A 25,190-nucleotide genomic window follows, 5' to 3' on the forward strand; every position below is an offset into this window, starting at 1 on the left:
TGAAATTAAAGTGTATTTTATTTAACCCAGTATGTCCAAAATATTGTCATTTCAACACGTAATCAATATAAAGTAACTAATGATATATTTTACATTCTGTTTCATACTAACTTCAAATTCTAGTGTGTATTTAACACTTAAAGCACATCTCAATTCAAACCAGCCACATTTCAAGTGTTCAACAGCCAAACTGTCCAGTGGCTGCCATATTGGACAGCACAGGTCTAGATTTAAGAAATCAGTAGAGAAAATAATGTGGATCAAATTTAATAGCAGTGCTGAGGCTGAGAAATTTCAATCCAATTAACATAGTTTGTTCCAACAATGAGAAATCAGTAGGCCATGTATAAGATTTAGTGACAGACTATCTGGAAAAGAGTAGTGTAGTAGGCTGAACAGTGCCCCCCCGCCAGAGATTTCAGCTCCTAATCCTTGGAATTTGTACATTTTTTCACTTTGTGAATGTGACTGAAGATCATTACATGGGCAGATTATTTTTGATCATTCATGTGGGCCCTAAATCCAATCACTAGTGTCCTTGTGAGGGACAGGCAGAAGGGGATCTGGTACCCACAGAAGAGGCAGTCATGTGGCCACAGAGGCAGAGATAGGAGTTACCAGGCCACGATCAAGGAACATCAACAGCCACCAGAAGCTTTTAGAGGCAAGGACTAGAGCCTCCAGAAGGAGCGTGGTTTGAATTGTGATCTCAGCCCAGTGATCATAATTTTGGATTTCAGACCTCCAAACTGTGAGAAATAAATTTCTGATGTTTTAGCCACAAAGTTTGTGGTAATTTGTTACAGGAGCCCTGGAAAACTATTATCAGCAATGGGATCCAACTCCATTTGCCGTATCACGGTTGAATTACAACCACCGGCACGCTACAAATAAAAGAACCTATCAAAAAAGATCAACAAAAGGCTTCTATAAGAACACTTGGCTATACAGAGCTAGAATGTACTGTGTATTTTATTCGTAATTTCTGTGCTACACATCTTTCATGCTGGCACAATTTGGAACAGCCGTGTGTGTGAGAGATCTATACCAGGTCTTGTATCCTCAGTACCCTGCACAGAGCCTGGCACACAGTAGGACACTCATATTTTTGAATGAAGGGGACTTTGGGCCTCAACTTCCCCCAGCACAGGAGGCTTGAAGGAATGGGATGAGGTACCTAAGAAGGCAGGGCTGGTGCCAGATGTTGTTAGAGCACCCACTGTGTGCAAGACTGGGGTGCGGGCAGAGTCAGATTCATGGAGTCAGGTACGGAATCCCCACAGGCTTAGGGACTACTCAGAAAATTAGTTTAGTCCAGAGATGGGATGCTGTGGAACTGCTGGGCAGAGACTAAAGCCAGTGATACAGCAGGACCCATAAGGGCCAAAGCCCCTTCCCCTGGTCTCTCTGTCCCTTATTTCTGCAGAGCAAAGAGCCTTTTTGGAACTAGGAAGAGCCCAGGTGTGATTGTCACAGCTACTGTAGAGTTTCAGCTCCCCAGGCCTGCATATGAGCGCCCATTCTATGTCCGAGTCAGGGGCCTGGGCCCTAGAGTGGGAGGTGTCCCCCTCTGCCATGTAGTCTAGATGACTTTGAGCAAGTTACCATCCCTTTCAGCTCTAATGTCTCCTCTCTGGGGCAACTGTGGCCCTGTCTACCCCCGGAGGCCCAACTAGCTATAAAGCATATGGAGGCTCTCCCCCAGTGCCCTTCATATCTTGTCACCGATTTGCAGGACTGAGCCCTAGCCGGTCACCTGCTCCCTCTAGAGTCTCTCTTCTCCTCTCTGAAATGGGCAGGTAAGTGACTTGCCAGGTCTCCACAGCAAAGAATTGGCCAGACTGGTTTGGGCACTGGAAATCAATGAGGGAGACTCTACACCCAAGCTGAACAGAATCTGGCAGCCAGGTCCAGGACCTGGAGGGACTAAAACCCGCTGGGCCCCAATGCCAGTCCACACAAACACATCTGGCTGAAGCCTCTTACTGTATCCCACAACTCTGTAGTACACATCTTGAAAGCAAGGACCAAGACTTTTGCTCACTGATGAGGCCACAATGAGGGCTTGGCCAGAACATAGTAGGAACTCAAGAATTTGCTTAACGAGCAAAACCACTTGCCTATCTTTTATAAAGGCCAGGCTCTCCCTGCCTTTGTTCACCCTGTCCCTCCTTCACTGGCACACACCCTATCTAATCACACCAAGGGGGAAGGGCTTCAAAATTCAGCAGGGTATGATCCTGGCTCCTGCAGGACCACGGCGTCCTGGGCACCTGGTCCATCCTCCTTGGAGTGGGAGAGAGCACAGTAAGCAGAGGGCAAGTTCACTGTCGGCCTTCAGCCCTATTATCTCCCGTGAGGACCTGGATGGGCAAAGGACTCTGTCTGGCCTCCCCAGCCCGGGTTCAGAGTTAAGAAAATAAGGGGATTAAGGAAGCACCAAAGGCAAATCCTCTCTTTTAACAGTATCAGACAACTGTTTCAAAATATATTAGATTTGGTTTTTATTGTAGAGCACACATATCAGGGCAAAGTGCTGCACACACAACTACAAATCATTTTTGGGAAAAAAGCTGTAAGAAAAATAAACCTGCAACTGCTTTAGTTATGCAGTCCGACTTGAATCCACGCTGGCAAAGGAGTTCTGGCCCCTGAGAGGGGACTTCTTGATGATGGCTGCCCCAGACTTCTGCAGCCTCAGGCCTGGGCCTCTGTAAGACAAGGCCCCCTGGGGTGGTGGCAGCCTGGGGACTGGGAAAGCCTCTGCTCTCAGCAGGCCCGGGTCTCAGCCATGGCTGGCAAGGAGACATTCCTAATGAACCTACATCATCAAAACCTTGCAACCTTCAAGGATCTGAGTAGGTGGGAACTGCCAAAAACTTTATTATCTTTTTCCTTTTATTACTTTTTAAAAGCCCCTTCCCCAGCTCCTACACCCCTGAGGCAGAGGAGGCGCCAACCCAGTCTGCAGACCTGAGCTCTGGCCTTGGATGCATGCTACAGGCAGACAGAGCAGGTGGGCAGGCACCTTCCTATGGGGATGACATGGAGAGAAGGCCCAAGCTGGCCAATGAAGGAGAAAGGAAAGGGTTAGGAAAAAGTCTGGAGATCAAATGAAAAAAATAACTCAAAAACAAAAGAAAACAAAAACCCTACCACACACCACAACAATTTTCCATACCCCAAATGCTAGACTTGGAAGGACACCAGTCCCTCTAGCTAGAAACCATTCCTAAAACTGCCCCAACATGGTAAGTCTAACTGTTCCGTACAATCACACGCATATGCTTGAAAGAAGCAACCCAGCAAAGACGTGTGCTCTTGGCAAGAAAGGTCAGGACCACTGTAGCCAGCCCCTCAGCAGCTCAGGGACCCGTGGGCAGAGCAGGCCAGTGGACACAGATGAAGCCCGGGAGCTCAGCCAATAGCTTTGGGGTGGCAGAGGACTGTTTAAACCTCCACCCAGTCATCCTGAACAACTCTGCTGTGGGAGGAAAGGGTACTTGTGTAGGCTTCCAGGCCCTGGAGAACAGGTGAGAGGTGGGAGGACAGCAGGCCTCCGGCAGAACCAATAAGGAGCATGAGACCTCAACCCAGCACGCAGACACAGGTGGAAGGGAAAGGGGCAGAAGACTGAACTTCATTTACAACACTGAGAAGATTTACATTTAAAGCAAAACAAGAATTTTCTTAACCAAAACATTTTGTTGCTTTTAAATAAACCCAGCCTGACAGCCCCACTTGAGGACAGCTGCACCCCACATCCCTACTGGCCACTCCAGCATGAGCTTCTGTCCCCTATAGATGCCAACAGCCTTTCCATTTCGTAGGAAAACCGAGAACACGAGAATCAGGTCCCAGCCAATTCTGTTCTTCAGCCTTAACAGGCAACAAACCCGAGGAAAAAAATTCAGGATCAAAAAAACAAAAACCAAAAAATGAAAACAAAAACAAAAACAAAACGCCAAAAAACTGAACTGAACAAAAGGAGGGGGCAACTACGTGAGGAGTAACCAGAGTTCCCAGGGGCGCACAGCACACCTCAGTGCCTCCGCATCTTCACCTTGCGGGCGGGGCTGCCTGCCGCCTCCGAGCAGTCCTCCCCGGACTCATAGGACTTGCGCCAGTAGTTCTCAGAGCTGAAGCTACTTCTCCGACGGTGTGTGGGCAAAAGCACCGAGCGCCGGTTCTCTTCTTTGTCCATTTCTAGGATCCGAGGCCTGCAAGGAAAGGGGTGGGTGGAAGCGTTCCCTCACACCTCTGTGTCTGCGCTGGGCCCTCACCATCTGCAGGATGGTGCGCTCCAGCTCGGCGGTTCTGCAGAAGGGATGGTAATGGCAGAAACACTGGCATCGTCTCTTTGCCCACTAAGTGCAGCAGCCACACCTAGTCTCGGAAACACTTCCCAATTACCCTGGGGGATCTGCTGAGTCGAGGACACCACCAAGGCTGCCAGACAGGAGGCGGCCTTCCCTAGTACAGCCTCAAGGCCCTGCCCGGTCCTGCCATCACCTCCCCGCGCTCTGCTCACCCACTCCACTAGCCCCTGACCAGCAAGCTCTTCCTGCCTCAGGGTTTCAGGCCAGTATCTCTAGCCTAGATGGGACTTCACATATGGCTTCCTTATCCTTTTCATCACAGCTTAAACACGTTCCCAGAAGTCTTCCCCAACTCTTCTGAAATGGATCCCTGGTCTGCTATCTTCCACATCCCGAGCTTCCCTCCTAACATTTAAGTACTCATGAGAGCATTTGTCTGGGTGGATGGAACAAGGAAGTCATGGGAAGCCCACAAAGCCTTCCCACTTGTCAGAATCTCAGCCCAAGCCCTGCTCTCTAAGGGTGCAGGCAGCTGGTCACGGGCTAGGTGGGAATGCCGCCAATTCCACTGACCTAGAAGCAGACATTAAGGCTTGGAAAAGTGGTCAATGCCACGCTTCTAACCACATACCCCAGGTTTCCCCCACCTATTTCACCCTGCAGCCAGGCCATGGGGCTGCTTTGTTGGCTCTTGTTGAAGGTCCGGAAGCTGAGTACCTGTGGGCAGCATCAGGGTCTGCCTTGCGATGGGACCGCTTGGGTTTCAGAGCAGGGTCCCTGTTGTTTCCTGACAGACGATCTGAAGCATAGCTGGGTGGTAACACAGAGCTGCTCAAGGACTTTGTTTCCAACCGGGGTGCGTCTAATCTCGTCCTGCAAAGGAAACACGCATGGGGTCACCAGTGGGCCTTGGGAAGGGAGTGGGCCCCATGAGACCCATTCTCTGGCCAGGGAGAGGGGAGCCAGCAGCCTTCGCTCTGTGCCTCAGTTTCTTCCTAGTTCAAAAAGATCTGGCTGACTTGCAAACACCTACCTTCTTATATTCAGGCTTAGGAGTAGGAAGAGGAACATTTCTGTTTGGAGGCCTCTAGTGATAGGGATCTGCTACACCAGGGGAAAGATCCAGGGCTCGCTCTCTCAGTTGGACAAGCAGCCCCACTCACCCTACTCCAGCCCAAAGGTTCTCCAGGGGCTTCCACTCCACCTGCCAGAGTCCTGAGGGCCCCAAAATACTCCAGCAGATGCCCTCATCCTTCCTGAAATATCAAGACAGGAAGGAAGGTTCACCTGGTCCAGGCCTACAAAAGGAAAAGAGACTCTTCTACTCTCTTACACAGTAACACTAAAGCTATGGGAGAGCCAGGAAAGTCCAGGCCCAACTCAACATTCACACACTTGGCTCTGATCTCACTACAGCCACCTGGCAGCTTCTGCTGGTTACGGGATGCTAACTAAGTCAAGGCCAAAGGGCTTTTGAAGACAGAATCCCCGCTGAGCACTAGGCCTAAGTTTTAAGGAACATGCTGCCCAATAAAGGGAAAACATGGAAGTATGGACGGGGCAGTGATCGAAGTCCTTTATAAAGCCAGGCCAAGAGGAAGTTAAGCCTGGGAAACCTCGAAGAAACCCCGACTCCTGTGTGATACAGAGAAGGCTGGCAAGTCAGGCTGGTACCAGCAAGGGGCAGGAGAAGCCTGGTTTGGGGAGTGATGGGAACACATCTGGCAGAAGGCCCTAAAGGCACCCTTCCTGTAGGCAGCTGTGCACAAAGTAGTCACTTGGTTCTGAGGAAGGTGCTGTGGTCAGAGCAGAGCACCTTCACAAGAACACTGCAGGGAAGACAGCAGGAGGGAAATCCAAGAGCTGCCCTGGCCTAAGGCACACAGTGTTCTTTTAACAACTGCATGCAAAACTCACAGATCCCTCTACCTACCCCCAACTGGCTAACCTGCTGTAAACAGATGGGGAAAACTAGATCCCAAAGGTTATGGTAATTCACGGGTCCTGGAAGTCGTGGGAGAAAAAAGTTTAAGCCCAGGTGAGATTCCAAACAAGCCTAACAAGCAGGAATGACAGGGCTCTGACGCCAGGCAGTGGTTTTTCTCCTGAAGCCAGCAGGGGACGCCTTCTAGCTGGGAAACAACATTCTAACACCCTCAGGCCCAAAGTGGTGGGCAGACCAGCAGAGCAATTTTGCCTGCCTCCCTGCTTTGGCCTTATGTACAGGGAAACCAGAACGGTCAGCTGTACTCACTGGCCCACCAGTCTCGGCCTCCACTCTGAGCCCTCCAGGCCCAGGGAACCAGGACCTATCTAGCAGCAAAAGGAAGAAGATCCAACCCTAATGGTGCCACTTAGAATCCAGGCTAATCACCATCCTTTTCTGGGCCTTCTCCATCTAAACAAAGTAGGGAGAAATGTGGCTGTCCCTAGGTCCTCCTTCAGTTCTAAGAGTCTAGAAATCAAGTGGCCTCCTTCAAGGCTAGGACTTTCAAGAAAGCAGGGGGTTGGCGCCCAGGTGGCTTAGCTGGTTAAGCGGTGTGCCTTCGACTCACGTCATTCCCTGCTCGGCAGGGAATCTGCTACTCCCTCTGCCCTATTCATGCTCACCATTTTTCTCTCTCCCCAAAATAAATAAAATCACTGGGGCACCTGGGTGGCTCAGTGGGTTAAGCCTCTGCCTTCGGCTCAGGTCATGATCCCAGAGTCCCAGGATCGAGCCCCACATCCCGCTCTCTGCTCAGCAGGGACCTGCTTCCCTTCCTCTCTCTGCCTGCCTCTCTGCCTACGTGTGATCTCTGTCTGTCAAATAAATAAATAAATCTTTAAAAATAAATAAATAAAATCACAAAAAATAGTTTAAAAAATATTTTCTTAAAAGATTTTATTTATTTACTTAAAAAGGGGAGGGGTTGCAGAGGGGAGGGAGAGAAAGAGGGAGGGAGGGGGAGAAGCAGACTCTGCTGAGCAGGAAGCCAGACTGGATTCCAGGACCTGGAGGTAATGACCTAAACTGAAGGCACACGTAACTGACTGAGCTACCCAGGCACCCCTCACGTCTAAGATTCTTGAGAGGGGTTAAGGGGAAGAGAAGGTGCCAGGTAACACCCAGACACAAGGGTGGGAATCAGAAATCACTAGAACCCAAGGACCTCCTCTTTAACAGGTCAGGCCTCATCCCCCCCATTATGGGTGTAGAGCCGCTGGAGAGGTTAGGGGCAAGGTATGAGACTAGTCAGGCCAAGAACACAGACTGGCTCTGCTCCTCTCTCACTGCCTGAAGGAGGGGAAGGGGGTTCTGCACATGACAATACCACTGCCATCAGGATGCAGCCTCAAGAGAAGAGATGATCAGGAGGTGGCCCTACTAAAAAAATCCCTGCCTCCTGTACCTACTTCTGGGACAGTATAAGTTCTGGGGCCTGAAAGTGCTCCTGGGGCTTTACAAGTACATCTCAGAATAGCTGGAGGAGTTTCCTCCCTCCCTCCATTTCCAAAAAGCTACCATGCTGCAGGAAGCCAGGCTAAAGCAAGATCCCAAACCCAGTGCCCACTGGTAGCTTAATTTCTGAGAACAGCTTCTTAAAAGGCAGCTAACTTTCAAGGAGCATGCTAGACCCCTCAGGGTTCAGCAAACATATCCATAAACTTCTGAAGTCAGGAAGTTCTAGCAGTAAGGGCTGGGCCTGGGTCTCCTCAGATGACAAGAGGCAAAGACACCTGGCTTAAGATCTGAGTCAACAGGGTTACAGAAAGGCACCCCAGGTATACCAGGTCACCCAGGCATCAGGACACCCCCAGGACAAAAGCAGGGATTGGGCAGAGGTACTTAGGAAGCCAAACCAAAGGGAGGATGACTGAGCATTAATATTAACACATTAACATGTGACCTGAGGGTGAAGAGAGGGGGCTGACCATCCCAGGAGCTCTCCTCTTGTTCCTTTATTACTCACTGAATCCTCTAATCTTCTGGAGAAGTTGCTGAGGAGGACTATTCCCACTGTAAGGATGGGAAAGCAATACTAATTGGAGACCAAGTTGTTGGCCTAAGCCACACAGCCACTATCCCATGAAGGCCTCTGAAGGTGGGCTCACTGCACTGCAACAGAACAGATTGCTGTCCAGGCAGACACCATTTCTAGGAGACCAGGAACCAGCCTGCGCCTCAGGCCAACCATGCTTCAACTTCTGGCTCCACCCTCACACCAAGCACCCTTGTGCTTACAAAGCTGGACATTCCCAATGGAGCAGAGAGGCAGTGTGGCAAGCCTGTCTGAGCAACCCTTGCCTACTGAGTGACCTGGGCCTCTAGGTCTAAGCTCCAGCACCAGAGTGTCAGATTCCCACAAAGCACAGACCTATACCATTGTCTCTCCTGCAACAGCATTCAGACCTCCTGCCACCACTCCCCATCTTCCACCAAACTCCTTCCAACATCACATGTTGTTGCCTGCAAGGCAGTTCTGACCCTAGCAGGCTTCCACACCAGTCTCAAAGAGTCTAAAAAGCATGTGAGGGGTATAACCCAAAGAGAGGGCACCCAAGGCCCATGGTCCTAGCAAGGCTTCCAGAATACCTCCATACCCAGGCCTGCAAGATAACAAGGCCCCAAGGGCCTCTCCAAATCATTCAACTTGATTACCAACATGTCATACCACATACTTGTAACTCAGGGCTCCAGAAGCCAGTGCTGCACAGATGATAGCCAGACAACAGGGCCAGCATCGTGGGTGCCCAGGAAGCTCCCGTTCAGGCCTGGTAAGGTACTGATATCCTCCACAACACCAGGCAGTCAGACAACAAGCTTGCTTTCCCTGGCCTGGGCCAGTAAACAACCTATCTCCAGGTTCCCTTTCCTCTCATTCGCTGTGCCTGTACTCATATCCTACCTTGACTGGACACAGCCTTCCTCATCCCCTACCCCTAACTCATCAAATTCAGAGAAGCAGGCATGGCATTCTTCGATTTAACCATCCCTAGCACCACTGCTGCCCCAATTTATGAGAAAACACAGGGCTCAAGTAACCAGCTTGTCTTCAGTGAAGAAAGGGCAAGGCCGGCCAGGAGCCCAAGTCAATTTCACCTCCAGGTGGTCTTAATGCTCTCCCACTCCTTGTGCAGGATAAATGCACATGTACACACATACTCACTGGACCAGGAAACTAAGGTGGGCTAACTCTTGGCCCAGGGGATGAGAATCTTGGAGACAAAACAATGGCACATGTCTTGATGGGGGCAATATCTCAGGCCAACTCAGGGAAGCCAAGAGCTGGCCACCCCTGCCCCAAGGGACGAAGCCCAGAATACACCCTCCATTCCCACCCTCCCCTCATCACAGAGCCTCATACTTGGGCTACTCTGCTTTCAGGAACAGTCTCCCCCTGACCCCTGCAAACCCCTGGTCTGAAGGACCAAATAAGCCATTTAGCTCGGCTGCCTACAATCTCTCTCATGCAAATCCCTCACCCCACTGCTTCCTGGCACACACCAGCCTTGGTTAACATTTGGCAAATGAACCTCTAGCTGCTCTTCCCAGCTTCAACCCACTGCACTGAGCTCACTTAGCCAAAAGCAAAGAAATGGGCGATTAACACTGCCTTGAGCCACTTTATCTGATTAACTGGAGATTAGCTGCGCAGGAATATAAGGTCTTATAAGCAGACCAGGGTGTCTCCTGAAGGCCAAGGGACTGGGTGCCCTGGCCACCAAATGAAGGCTCTGAAGGCCCACAACCCATCTCTGATGATCAAGTGTTGATCCAAGACCTCCTTCCCACACCTCCCTGCAACTACAGAGATCCTCTATACTTTGTACCTTCTAGCCTTTGAGCTGTTTTTGTGTTTCTTAAGAATTTTTATTTAATTGAGAGAGAGAGAACACGCACATGGAGGAGCAGAGAGAGAAAAGCAGACTCCCATTGAGCAAAGGAGCCTGACGCGTGCTAGGCACGAACCCAGGAGCCTGGGATCATGACCTGAGCTGAAGGCAGACACTAACCAGCTGAGCCACCTAGTAGTCCCAGGCTTACCATCTCTGCCTGGCCAGCAATTTCTAGCTCAGGAGTCAGATTCACCAACCCTGTCCTGGCCCATCCCCAACCCCTACCAAGCTGGATATAACTGCTAAATCTATTTGCTGGGCTCCAGCAGATACACTTTGTGGTTTTAAGACAGTGTTCACTCTGATGGTGGTGTACTAGCATGCAAAATGCCAGCTCCATTACACACCAGCAGACCCGGGTTCAAGGTCTTCCTCAGCCATTTACCGGCTGTGACCCCGAAAGGTCTGTTAACACTGAGCTGCAGCCCAAGGATTCCACTCATGGGGAAACTCTCAGGTGATCACTCCTAGCCTCGAGTCTTCTCTGTGACAAACAATGGTGCCACACACTTGAAGACTCACATTCAAAGATGCCACACTGTGTTGAATCAAAAAGCACTTGGTGGCTACCCACCCATTTCCCCCCATGAGGCGTTTAAGACTGTCCCAGCTCTGACTGGCCCTAGGCCCTCCCACAAGAGCCTGTGCAATTTTTATCCAAAGTTAAGAGAAAGCAAGCCTGGCTCCATCCCCTCTGTCTATGGAGCAGGGCCAGGCTCAATGCCCAGATTCCACCCACCCAGATGTGGCCTCACCAGCAAGCAAGTCAGCCAGGTGCCCATCAGGACCACATCCTTAATGTCTGGGCAGTGTCTGGGCCAGGATGCTCCGTTTTTCATCCCATCATTAGCTTGTCCTTTTCTAAGAACAGCCCATATAACTACTCTGGAGCTGCTCCTCATTCACCTGCGTTGTCCCCCTCTGGTATCTCCTCTGGGCTGGGCCTCAGTGCTGGGTCTGGATGAGCAGGGTCCCCGTCCCCACAGAATGCAGATCTGGAAATTCACAATGGCAAGTATACGGGCTCTAACAATCTAAAGAGGGAGGGGATACACTGATAGGGCTACAGGTATGTGTCTGATGCTTTCTGCGTGTCAAAACAGTCAGCACCTGAGCCTTGAGGGATGGCTAGGTCAACCAACTTTCACTGTGCATAGGTGGGTCATTTGCAGGGTAGGATGTGGAGGAAGATGAACATGTTGATGGGAAAACATTTCTAACAGAGGTCACACTGTTGCAAGGATCCAAGCCCGTGGACCACACTAGGAGCTGCAATACTTTAACGTAAGTGTGGAGGACAAGACAACAAGGAAAACTCCAAAAGGTTAGGCTGGATGGACAGGCAAAATCCAACAAGGAGCCTAGTGTTTATCCCGGGTCTCTCGTCTGGTCCCGAGTTGTCTCTCTATAGCTGGGCGGTATTCTAGCTCAGCTGACCCAGGGAAGCGGAAGGCCATCCTCCCATTCCTCTCCAGCCCCCTCATACCAAAGCTCTGTGCTTCTGCCATCTAACCCAGGCTGTGGTTGGTTCTTGGGCCCATTCAAGTTGGTAGATGACTGATGCTCTTTGACCTTTCAACAGTCATTCTCCAAAGTCAGACCACTGCCAGGAGCCCGGCTAGCCAAAGAGCTTCCAGGGGACCTGATTAACAGTGTAGGCTCCTAACTCTACTGAGAAGCATCCAACCCAGCCAGCCTGAGATGGCAAGTAAGGGAGTAACTGCCGAAGAGGAAGGAAACAGCTGGAAGAATGATCTGACACTCCAGCTATGGCCACTTCATTTGCACCTCCAGAGAAGATTTCCCTGGGATAAACTATTTTGAGAGCCTTGCAGGGAACACCTGGGAAGTTGCTGCTCTGGTTTTGTATCACCCTGGGGGTTCCTCTCCAAGCTCCTGGCCTAGGTGGGGCACTTATCCCTGGCTGTAGCTGAAGTGCCAGTACAGCCCAGGAAGAAATGACTGGGGAGAAGAGGCCAGAAGGGAGCTACACTCTGGACAGCATCACTTCCATGTTCTGGGTTTTGGCCTGTGCTGGGAACCACAGGAAAAGAAAGCAGAAAGGCAGATCAAAACCCTTCTTCTGATGAATTCTGGGAATATCTGTAGGCTAGAGGCGAGACACTGCCAGCTCCTGTACAGACTCCTGTCTGCAGCTCCCACATGTGCCTGGTGCTATACCTGCACCCCAGGATCGTCCTTTAGGTCTCTATCATTTCCATGCTACACAGGTACAACAGATACTCAAAGTTTTGACTTGACAAAGTGGCAGAGACATGCCAAAGAGACTTCATCCACCACATTATGTTGGCATTCTAGACCCAAAAGGCCAAGATGCTTTCAGTTATAAACTGAAGCTAAAAAGATGTTAAGTCAGGGGTACCTGAGTGACTCAGTGGGTTAAGCCCCTGCCTTCGGCTCAGGTCCTGGGATCGAGCCCCACACTGTGCTCTCTCCTCAGCGGGGAGCCTGCTTCCCCCCCTCTCTGCCTGCTGTTTTGCTGCTTGTGATCGCTGTCAAATAAATAAATACAATCTTTAAAATAAATAAGTAATAAAGAAAAGATGGCAAACCAGAAAATAAGGATGTACTTAAAAGAGAGAGAAAGAAAAAAAAGAAGAGAAAAAACTCCTAATGGCCAAAGCTGGCATAACTGGAGCATAAAACAAATACCCATGAATTCATACTGATGTAAGTAAACAAGTGAATAAAGACATAATGAATGAACAGGAGAAGAAACAAAATCTCCTTGCAGAATTCCAAATAACTTGGGCGGCGACTCCCCACTCAGGGAGCTGGAGCTAACTCCCCACTGCTTATGGGCCGGCTGTGCACGGAGATTTCCCTCCTACCCCAGGGGAAGCAAGAACTTAGAGCGCAGAGCGCAGCCAGTGGACACAACCTCAGCCAGGTGTTCCCAGTCGCCGTCAACAGTGAGAAGTCCTGTGCCCTGGATAGGATGGAAGACGAGTGGGCCTCACCTTCGTGGTCTTCCTCCCCCAAACCCCGAGCCCCAGTAGAACCAGGAGAAAAACGCCAAATTCCAATGGAGAGATGTTCTACAAAATATCTTACCAGTGATATCATGAATAAGGCAAGTCTGAGAAAGTGTGACAGCCAAGAGGAGCCTAAGGTGATTGACAACTAAATGTAATGTGGGGTCCTGGCACAGAAGAAGTATGTCACAAGAAGACTAAGGAAATCCCAATACATAGGAACTTCAGTTAATAATAATATATCAATTTGCTTTCTGGACTATGACAAACATATCTTACTGATACGAGACGTTAATATCAGGGAAATGGTGCTTGGAGTACAGAGACTCTGTACTATTTTTACGATTTTCTGTAAATCTAAAACTGTTCTAAAAATAATGTTTATTTAAATTAAAAGAAGAAAAAAAAGATGACAAGCTATAGGACACTGTGTTCTAGCCAGTGCGGAGGGTAGGGTAGGGGATGTCCCGGCACTGGTTCTGCTCTCCTCACTGTCATCTGTACAACACTGGACAATCATCTAGGCTCTTGCACTCCACTCTAAAGACAAGACTGTCTTGACCCAGCATCCGCTTGGTTCAGTCCATTCATCCCATGAGCAGAAAACCAGAAGTGCGTAAGAGGCCAGGACTGGTGATATTGGTCAATATATCCCTGACTTCCTGGCCAGAGAGGAGAGACAGCCACAAGCTATACACCTGCTAAACACTGCAGCCTAACCTCCCACCTTCGTTTCCTCTTCTCACTCCCTGCTCCTCCCAGAAGTGAAAACCCAGGCATTTTTAAAGCAGGCTGCTAAGGCGCAGTCTAAAAATAATCAGCAAGATCACATGTGACAAATCAGAACCAAAGAGATGGGGAAAAAGAGAGGGGGAAGGGAGGTCTGGAAGAGGGGGTCCCTAAATCTTGTCTCAAGACTGTATCCATAAACACAGGGAGCATACGCTTTTGCTCAGCCCCCAACTCCCTAGTTAAACAACCACAGAACTTAATTTTTCAATGAAGAAAAGACAAAACAGCTTTTTCCTCAAAGAATTAAAATAAAAAAGTAGGAGACCTGATAGCCTTTTCCTCTCCCAGGCTTCATGCTGCTATGCTATTGATACAGAGGAGCCAAGTTCTAAGGGAATCCAGACCTACATCTCCAGACAGGCCTGCAGGTGCCAGACACCGGGGCACTTACTTCCTGAGGATGATGACCGCTCTGCGCTCCTTGATGTCCTGAGGCCGTATGCAGTGAGTGATTTCATCAGCAGCATATCCACTGAAAATAAACACAGAGCATATGAGCTTGGAAAGTGAACAGACAACCGAAGTTCCCAGAGGGTAGAGAGAGAGAAATATGGTCCAGGTTTTATGGACACCGCTGCCATGTTATTCTGAGAGGTTCAAGGATCTACATGGAAAGGGAATTCATCTGTTAAGATCCAGGTTGTGCCAGTCAAGAAAAAAACCTGGGATGAGGCAAAGACAAGCCTGAAGGTATAAACCACAGTAGCAATCTCTCCCTCCACACAAGCCAAGAGCCCTTCTTTTACAGGGCCCCCAAGAAGATACACCTTTAATCACTCTGGAGACAGCTAGAGTGACTCAGGCCAAACCTTGGTGAGAAGACAAGAACTCCACCTCCTCCTCTTCTCCCCGCCCCCCACCCTTCAGCACAAAGAGGAAGCCTAGGCAGACACTGACAGCCCTGAGTCACCAGAGAGAACTAAGGCTGCAATGTTTAAAAAGACAATTTGTCTACTTGAAAACAAGCTTTCAAAAACCTCCATTTGGGGGGATCCAAAAATCTTGAAGACAGCTGTGTTTGGGATATTTTAAGAATTCCCATCACACTCGAATATCTATTTATTTTCATCAAGTTACACAATTTAAAAAACTGCTTAGACCAATGAATGTGGGTAGATGACTGTCCTCTTCACAGTTACCATCTTTCCGATTTGAAACTCTGGAAGCAAACTCAGCATCCTGAGCCTCCTCACATGCCCTCGCCAGGAGCTTGGCACCCAAGAGGCACTCCCACCCCAAGTTCCTCCATGGAGCTGAGGCAGGGCTCTACACAGCCAGACCCACGCTCAGCCACAGGCATAGTGGGAGGTGAACACCTCGTCTGGTCTCGCTCAGCTTTTCCCTGGCCACCCCTAGACCGCAAATCTTCCTCTCCAAGGCTGCTCATCAGCTCCCTTCTCAAGGGCAACTAAAAATACAACCATGTAACTGTTAGAAACACTGCAGGCCTGGGAGGAACTCCTCAAAATGGTCAGGTTGCCCCAATGTGAACAAGAACTAGAAGCAAGACAAATAAAAAAGTAAGTCCAAGAGGGGGAAAAAAAACCCTCTGCTTTGAGGCCATGCTGGGAGAGACAAAACCTTTATTTTATTATTATTTTTTGAACATTTTATTTATTTGTCAGAGAGAGAGACACACACCCACACACACACCATGCATGTGACCGTGCGTGCACACACGAGCAGAAGGAGTGGCAGGCAGAGGGAAAAGCAGGCTCCCTGACTGATGTGGGACTCAATCCCAGGACTTTGGGATCATGACCTGAGCTGAAGGCAGACCCTTAATCGACTGAGCCACCCTGGCATCCCCAGAACCTTTATTTATTTATTTGTGGCTTGTTTTTTAAATGATTTTTTTTTTTTTTTTTTTTTTTTTTAAGATTTATTCATTTGACAGAGACAGTGAAAGCTGGAGCAGAAGCAGGGGGAGTGGAAGAGGGAGAACCAGGCTTCCCACGGAGCAGGAAGCCCAATGTGAGGCTTGGTCAGGACTACGACCCCAGCTGAAGGCAGCCGCTTAACGACTGAGCCACCCAAGCGCCCCTTATGTATTTAAGATTTATTTATTTATTTGACAGAGAGAAAGAGCACACGAGCACAAGCAGGGAGGGCAGCAGCACGCTCCCTACTGAGCATGGAGCCCGATACGGGGCCTGATCCCAGGACCCTGGAATCACGACCTGAACCGAAGGCAGATGCTTAACTGACTGAGCCAACCAGGCGCTCCCAGAACTTTTAAAGATTCCTTCTCTGAGCTGCTCCTAGACCAGAGGTTTTCAATTTTCTCTGTGAACATAAGTCCTAGAAGAGACTAAGGATAAGTGTCCACAATCAAATCAACGTGGAAAACATTGAAGAGTTAAAAAACAGCACGACTATGTTAAGAGATCTGAGAATTACTACAGCAAAAGAATCTGCTGACTTTGTTTAATTGAGCACTGACCAAAGAACCTTCTCTCAGATAACACCTATTAATATCTGTAGGCCTACAGTGAAAAATGCCACACAGAGCTGGAGGAGTTGAAGAGGCCTGAGTGAGAATCTGAGTTTTGTTGCCTACTAGCGTTGTGACCTTAGGGAATTCACTTGCTGGGCACCTAAACCTGTTTCTTCATCTGTAATAAGGACAGCAGTAGCTTTTGGGTGTTTATTTTGTTATGCTTTACAACTTAGGTATTCTTTTATGACCACTAACAATTAATAAGATTTTCTTTCTTATTTGAGAGAGAGAGAGAGACACCATGGATGCGATGCACAGAAGTGGAGAGGGGAGGCTGATGGAGAGAGAGAATCCCAAGATGACTCCGCACTGAGTACAGGGCCCAACACCGAGCTTGATCTCATGACCCTGAGATCATGACCTGAGCTGAAATCAAGTCAGATGCTTAACCTACTGAGCCACTCAGGCGCCCCAATTTTAAGATTTTAAAAAGGGGGACACTGCCTCTTCCCTTGAAGAAAGAATTAGAGTTCTATGACTACAGGGTTGGCACCCCCTGAAAACTGTAGGGCTGTTGTGAGAATTAACTTAGATAATGCACTGTGCCTGGCACAGCATTCCCATTTACTAAGCACAGGACACAAGCCAGAGGCCCTGGACCACCCTGGGGGAAGCTAGAGACTTGGGTTCAGTACACGCCAAGGAAATGAGATCTGGGTTCCTCTTATGGGGATCTGCCAGCAGAGGAGGCCTCATGGGCCAGGACTAGTTCTAGAGCTCATTCTAGGCTCTTGTCACTCCAAACTGGGAAAATACAGGTGTAGGGTGCAAGAGAGTCCTGTATGAACATAGGACTTCCCCCAAAGAGCTAAGTCCAATTCCCCAAAGGTAATCCAAGGCACATTTCTAAAGCCTGAACCTGAAGTACTGGCCACAGGCAATCTTTCCTACTATTAATAAGTATCAGTCTGTTTGACACGGCTATAGGCAACTGGGGACCCCACCTCCCTATTCAGCAAGGACCCACTCCCCTTAATGCAGAAGGAGTAAACCCAGATGTCTGTCAAAACTTATCTGCCCGGGGCGCCTGGGTGGCTCAGTGGGTTAAGCCGCTGCCTTCGGCTCAGGTCATGATCTCAGGGTCCTGGGATCGAGTCCCGCATTGGGCTCTCTGCTCAGCGGGGAGCCTGCTTCCCTCTCTCTCTCTCTGCCAGGCTCTCCATCTACTTGTGATTTCTCTCTGTCAAATAAACAAATAAAATCTTTAAAAAAAAAAAAAAAAACTTATCTGCCCAATATGTTATATGATAATAAAAAAATTAAAATTTAAATTAAAAAACAAATAAATCTTAATTGCCCCCACTCCCCAAGGGCTCCAGAATTGTGCCACTGAACACAGGCCTCAAAAGAGCTAGTGCAGAGGTAAAACCACCTGGAACCCCAGAAATGACTGTGTCACTGAATGCACCTGAACAGCTCATTAGCACTGGTCTTCTAGAACTTCCAAGCAGCTGTGACATGGCCCACTGACCCCTCCTCAGTATCTCAGGCTCCTCTGGGAGCAGGAGGCTCTAAGTCCTGGCCAAGGAAACTCTTCTGGCTAAACTTCAACAGAAAATGTCCAGCAGAGACCACAGAGGATTACTTACTGCTAAGGAACCTACTTACCACAAGAGAAACTATCTGCAAGTCCCAGTCTGCCAGCTTGAAATTTAATACGCCCTGGGTCCAGCCCTACCCTTGGCATGAAGATAAGTTTCAGTGCCTCCTGCTCTTTGTTTTCACAGGGAAAGAAGAGGAAATACTTCATGTTGGTCAGCCTTCTGCTCCCTGCCTGGGCTGAGCCCTTTCAAATTCCCCCCACCCCATATAGCAGTGACCAGCACAAGCATCAAGAGTGACAGACCTGGCTCTGTAACCCACTAGCACTATGCCTTACAGTGACTCTTAAGAGTCTTTCCTCTCCACAGGGAAGCTTTCCTCAAATCCCCCAGGATGGGTTTCCCCCACACCAACCAACCACCCACCCACCCACCCTCCTTTACTACTATGTCTGGCCCTGTGGAAATTGTGTTTTCCCTGTAAGACAAAGTGCTGCAAAGGCCTTATTCATCTCTGCACTCAATGGACACTAAATGAAATGTGTGTTGGACTCAACTATTCTGTTCCTACATCTACAAAAAAAAGTTCTCACAGCAAATCCTTCCTTAGAGGATTAGGTGCAAGTTAAATGAGTCTGAAAAACTCTAAGGGACTGTGCAGGACTGTACATCTCTCCTCTAGGGAACAGTTTTGGAGACAGTGTTAAGGTGAATTTCCAAGACAGTGACCATTTTCCATCCACTCTGTGCCCTGCCCGGGACAGAACAGAACCAGAGGTGGAGGGACTGGCCAAGATCACTAGCACTGCCAGACAACCTTCCTTCAGCTATAGCTACCTGCTCTGGACAGCCCCCACAAGCTTGCCTCACATTCCTAATGAGCCTAGAGGATTAAGAAACTTGGGCTTTGGGGAACAGCAGGCCAGCCACCTGGGCACAGGGGTGGGATTGTGAGCTCATGCTCATTATAACCAGACCTAACCTTCTAAGAGGACACATGGCCTAGCTTTATGAGAAGTCCTGGGAATGAATACAGAAGGAAGGTCAACCTGTTCCAGGTCCCAATTCTCTCCACATCAAGGTATAATTAGAGAGTAGCTAAGCACAGAAAGTAGCTCATCTCCAAAGACGTTTTACCTAAACTTCAAGCATTCAACAGTGTGAAATTCAATCTCCATTAACAACTCTATGCCATCAATAGTCCATTTTGCAGAGAAAAACTAAGGCCCGGAGAGGTTAAGTTACTTACCCAAGGTCAAACAGCTAAAGTGGTGACGCTGGAACTCTAATCAAACTCTTGATTTCAGTATCTATGCTATCCTGGTTTTTGGTTTCTTGGTTGGGGGAGGAGGTAGGTAATAAGGTGTAGAGAGAAAAGCCCATCTGTGTTTTCTGGTAACAAGGTCCAATCTATCCTGAGGACCTCACTGGCCTTAGAAAAGGACATTTAATACCTACCACCCCCAAGGAAGAAGTCTGCAAAGACGAGCCCATGCCTCCAGAGAGCTAGCACCGTATCTCAGCAAAGGCTGAACACCAACTCCCCAGGCGAAAATGGCCAGCCAGCCCTGAAATCTGTGCGGCCTGTTTACTTTCTGCTTGCTCTGAGCTTCATGATTAAGACCATGGTTTACCTGCTAGCCTCCTTCCATTTGCTGCTGCTGCCTTCTTGTTAGGCCTGGCACAACCAAAGCCAGCCAATCCCCTTGGCCCAGAGCTCCTCCTAAGAACGCAGAGCACAGCCCTGACTTCATCCTGAGGTTCCTCCCCCTTTCATGGAATCAGACTGCACACAAGAGATGTGGCCCAGGACCTATCTGCCCTACTTTCCCAACTATTTTAAGCCAGAAAGCTAAATATTGCTTTCAAAAGCTGAATAAGATCAGCCCTTAGCCCAGAATGAACAGGGGTGCCCATTCCACCCAATATCAGTTTTTACCTAGAAGGCACAGGCTATGCCCACCTCTGCATGTCCCATGGCTGGGTGGTAACAGTCATTTCCAAACAGGTGGCTAATAAGGCTTGGGTCTCTGGGCATGCGGCCACAACCACAGACCATGGAGCAGTGATTAAAGTAGCAGCAAGTAAGCAATTAGTCTTGAGGTAATTATTCTAATTAATCCAACTAAAATGTGTTTTAATCTGCCCCTTCACCCTACAGAAAACAGGAGAAAGAATGTGAAAAGAACTGATAGAAAGAGGTGAAAGATCCTTATTTCCCTGGAGAACAGTATTAAGAGGGACCCAACCAGGCCCAACATGGGAAGGTTACAAAAACAACCACAACAAAAACTGGGTTTGGAAAGACACTTAAAGCACTTTCAGAGGGGTCTGTGAGGCAATGCTCTAAATGCCCACATTTGGACACTGCTGAGTCAATGTTTGCCACATGCTAACGTCTACGCTGACAACTATTACACATAAAACAGTATTCCTGCCATGTAGCCTTGGAACGGGTATAGACTCTACTGCCACCAACAACTAATGTCTGAGTCACATGAGAATTACTAAAAACCCTCCCCACCTGCAGAGAATCATCAGCCCCCATGTTCCAATCTGCAGCTTTACAGCTCATCACTTCTGGGCTGGGATACACACCCGGGAAGTCAAAGAAAGCATCCCCTCTTACCAGCCTGGGGAAAAGCCCAAGGAGCACTTAAAGAGGCACTACTAACAGACAGGTGTTCACCCACCTGAATACCAAGTAAACAGAGTACACTAAGTAAGCAGGTGCTAGATAATTAAAATTAGTAGGGGCATCCAGAACCCTAGAGCAGTGGCTCTTAATTGGAAGGATTTTTGCAGCCCTACCTACCCCAGAATAGCTGGCAATACTTGGGAAACATTTTTGGTCACCATGAAGATGAAACTGCTATTTCGTAGACAAAGACCAGGGCTGCTATTAAACATTCTGCAATGCACAGACCAGCCCCTACAAAACGAAGAATCAGCCAACCCAATATGTCAACAGTATTACTACGGAGAAGATCTGATGTACTGTTTTCCCATGGCAAGCCTCGCCAGACTCTCTACTTCATGTCCAGGTTGAAAGGTAGAACTAAAATTGAATTCCATCAGCCTCAAGTTAGCATCTACCTGTCCCCGCTCCTTACCTATGGCTACTCTCTGCTACTGCCACCAAAGCTTCCGTGATCTCCCTGTTAACTTCTTTGCTTGGCTAACTTCTACTCACCCTTCAAGTTCTACCTTATTTCCTCCTAAAAACTCCTAACACTCCAAAATGAGTTCCCCCACCTTCAAAGTACTCCTGCAGTTACTTACCTGGGCTGTAACTGCCCGTGGCTTCCACTGGGCTGTGAACTCCATGAAGGGAAGAGCCATGCTGTAGGCTCCACCAAATGCCTAGCCCTTTCCCCAACAAGAGAGCAAGGGATCATTAAAAGGTTGTGTATGAAAGCAAATATCCATTTAGGAGCCCACTCCGTGCCAGGCTCTGTATAAACACCCAATCACCGTGTTTAGTTCTAACAGGTTTTGAAGTTGGCATTACCCCCACTTTACAGACGGGAAAGCCAGCTCAAAAAACACCCACAAGGTGCCAAAGCAAATGACAGCCGAGCTGGATTCAAAGCCTGGGGCAGCACTTTTTAGGATATGGCTGAGCCTCCCACATTAACTCTACAGCCAAGTCAGAATTAGGGAGCTGGAAGAGACTGGGAAAGCTTTAGGACTTCACTATCCCAAGGAAAAGATGAAGAAAATTTTCCTGATGATGCAATCCTGTTGCTGATCACTAGCAGACCTGCATTTTAAGAACTTGAAACTTCTGCTCTTCAATACAGCAGAATGTGTGTGTGCACGCGTGCTGGGGAACAGGAAAGCCTCAGAGTCACAAACTATTTTTTATGACCACCCATTACATGTCCAACCACTGCTACAGCTCATGACAACCTTAAAGACCTGTGACTACGTGGAAAATTACTATCCCCTTAAGAGACTAAATGGCCTTTGTGTGAGGTCCTTTTAGCATCAAGAGCCCTTCAACGAAGTCAGACACCAAACTGCCTTACAGAGTAAGCCACTTGTGAGGGTCTGCCCTGGAAATCCCACCTTAAAGGGTTCTACTAAGACATCAATCTGGGATCACCACTTAGATAAAGACAAGCTCTGAAGCCCAAATGACAAAGGGGCACCTGAGGATAAGTGGCTGTCTTACATTTCAGATGCAAAGTACTGTTTTGGCTACCAATGACTTCCCAAACTTCCCCGTGAGGAGACGCTGGGGTATCACAAGGCTCTGCTGCCACCCTCAAATACAGAAGCAGCCTCAGCTGTTAAATGAGACTGGTGGCCTGCCTCATATTAAGAGGGCTCCAGGGTACCCGCTTCTCCCCAGGACCAGGGCCCATGGCACAGACTTCAGAGGTTAAGCAGATCACAAAAACTCAGCATGTCCTGATCCTATACTAGAATTCGGTGGTCAAGCAGTGGCTCTGAGAAGCTGCAATCTAGAGCTCCTAAGAGGTTTTGGGGATTACTGAAGTACAGTGCTAGGTTACTTGTTCTAGGGCTGGAAGGACGCAGCCTCCAAACAAATATTCCACTTTATATAAACAACAAAGGGGTTCCAGCAGGCAACCTTTTTGGGGGCCAGGGTACTGAGTGAATTCTCAGCAAGATCTGAGACCCAAAATAGGCCAAGAACCTAAGTTCTGCGGCTGATGCAACTACAAAGCCAAATACCAGGTAAAGAGATCTGCTTTATTTGGTTTCATAGGGCCCCGGTAACAGGTAACACATTCTTACCAAGGCCCAACAGGCTCTTCGGCAGACAAAAGGGGCTGAATTTTCAGAGTCCGCTGCACCCTATTTCTGCCCCAGCCACTAACCTATTTGATTCCAGCGAAGTCACTCCCTGTGCTAGGAAGAGAGAATGTGCATCTATTAATCTCAGGGACCTTCCTTCCACATTTTCGCTGTTAAGAAATCCTCACACATGTCCTTCATTTTTCTGTTTTTGTTTTTTAACAAACATGAAAACGGCAGAGTTGGAGAGACTTTCAGATAAGAGTTCAACTTATTTTTCAGAAAAGCACAGATCTGGAAACAGAGACCCAGAAAAAGGGAAAGTGACTTGCTAAAATCACACACGGAAACAGCCTCCTTAAATCTCAGCCTTCTAGAAAGACGCCTTTGTATCAATTCTTGGTCAAGCCTGTGTGATCATGACAAACCTGCCCTCGGGATACAAAATTCTAGACTGTTATCCTGACCGATCCCTACTTTATTACTACACGTGTTTTAAACACAGACCCCTTTTCCCTCCACACCCTCCTCCCCCCAAAACCAGACGAATGGGTCAGAAATGTAAAGCGCGGGCTCCTGTCTGCTGCTGCCCCGCGGCTGAGGGTGGGCAGCTATGGCAGCAGGATGCAGGGCCGCCCCCTCCTCCCAGGTGGGTTACCTGAGCACAGTCACGCTTCCCCTGCGCACTGGCAGAGAAAGCACCGGTTCCGACACCCGGATAGGCTTGAACTGGAACTTGCAGCCGAAGCAGAGCGCCGAGTCGCTAAAGAAGGACACGGACACGATGGGGCGCTCGAAGATGTGGATGGGGTCCACGTGAGACACGATGCAGCCGCCGGGCTGATAGTCGTTGATGACGGCGCTGTTGACGAAGCCCTCGGGGATGACGCGGTGCTCCACCAGCTTCTGGATCACCAACTGGTGCACCCACTCTGGGATCTCGTCCACATCGCCCGGCGGATAGAGGCGCTCCTGGCCAGGTCCGCGCTTCTGTAGCTGGGCACCGTACGTGTAGCCCTCGCCAAAGAAGTACTTGTTGCGCAGCGGGGCCCGGTCCACCGTGTGCTCGTTGTACAGGCCCTTCTCGGCGCGGGACACCACCTCGTCGATGCGGGCCTCGATCTTGGCGCACTCGTCCTGGCTGAAGAGGCGCATCTGGCGAATGCCGCTCTTTACCTTGCGCGCCTCCTCCTCTTTCTGCAGCTGCTGCTCCTCGTAGTCGCTGCGCTCGGGGTCCGAGTCCTCCTGGTACTTGCGCTTAGCCCCGGACACCGGGTAAGGCTCGGCGGCGGCGGCGGCAGCAGCAGCGGCGGCTACGGCGGCGGCGGCGGCGGCCGCAGCCTCCCGACTGCCCGCCTTATAGTTGTCCCGGGACGTCATGGACTTGAGCTTCTCACGCAGGTCCGTGTAACCGCTGGCGGCCGCCATGGCCCCCGCGACGTTGCTCTAGGGTCCTCCGGGGCGGGAGGGGCGGCCGGGCATGGCTCTTGGAGAACGCGCCCCGGCGCCCCGGGAGAAAAAGTGTTCCTCAGCGCCAAGCCCCCATGCGAGACTGGGGGACCCGGCGGGGGGCGTCAAGGGACCGGGCGCGGGGTCGGGCCTCAGGGGCGGGGGGTCATGCAGCGGTGGCAGCAACAGGGCTTCCTCCTCCTCCACCTTCTCCACGTCCCAGAGACCAAAGGCGCCGGCAGCGCCTCATGCCGCGGAGGGCAGCCGCGGAAGACCGACCCGACTCCCAGCCAGACCCTCAGACGCCCGGCCCAGCCCGCACTTTAAAGCGCTCCTCACGACGTCACGGGCCGTCCGCCCGACGTCCGCCAGCGCCGCTCCTCAGCGGGCTCTTCGGCGCGCACGCGCAATACCGCCGGCCACCGCGGCTCCACGCGCAGCGGGCATGCGCGTCCGTGTAGGCCGGGTCACCGGAGGCGCCGGCGCAAGCGCAGACGGGGACCGCTCGGCGTCCGCCGCCCCTCCCCCACTCACTGAAGGGCTCCGAGGGAGCACCCTCAAATAGCAACCTGCCTTCTTGACGCGCCACCTCCGCGACCGAATGGCTCCCTCCACAGGGGTGCGCTCACGCTGTCAACGCTGTCGCTATGCTGCGTCACGGCATCGTCCAAATGCTCGAAAACGCCTCAGCCCTCAACGCGCAACCACCGAGGAACCGCCACAACCTAGGGTGCTCCGTCACCGCCCCCTTTGGCGTTTCCAGTTCTTTCATTGGGTCACCGGCCACGCGCCGGGCGGGCCCAGACTGCAGCTTCCGGAAGTTGGTTTGCATGCAAGCCTGTCGATCAAGCGGTCGCCTTGGCTACTGCGTCCGTCACTTAATTAGCTGCGTGGAGGGCGTCGAGGACCCCTGAAGGGTAAATGGGTGGCTATGTAAGTGCCGGAA

At 50.0% G+C, this 25,190-nt stretch overlaps 1 protein-coding gene across 1 annotated transcript; it reads right to left on the reverse strand.

Moving 5' to 3' along the window:
- ALKBH5 (alkB homolog 5, RNA demethylase) lies at positions 1 to 25,003 on the reverse strand. Its single transcript, XM_059380699.1, has 4 exons — positions 23,454 to 25,003; positions 14,379 to 14,459; positions 5,037 to 5,192; positions 1 to 4,220 (listed from the first exon to the last, which is right to left on the reverse strand). The coding sequence occupies exons 1-4, from the start codon at positions 24,221 to 24,223 to the stop codon at positions 4,043 to 4,045; spliced, it is 1,185 nt and encodes a 394-aa protein (XP_059236682.1). The 5' UTR covers positions 24,224 to 25,003; the 3' UTR covers positions 1 to 4,042.
- Positions 25,004 to 25,190: the final 187 nt, after the last annotated feature.

This window comes from Mustela nigripes, chromosome 16 (assembly GCF_022355385.1).
Source record: "Mustela nigripes isolate SB6536 chromosome 16, MUSNIG.SB6536, whole genome shotgun sequence".
In the NCBI taxonomy this organism is placed as follows: Eukaryota; Metazoa; Chordata; class Mammalia; order Carnivora; family Mustelidae; genus Mustela; species Mustela nigripes.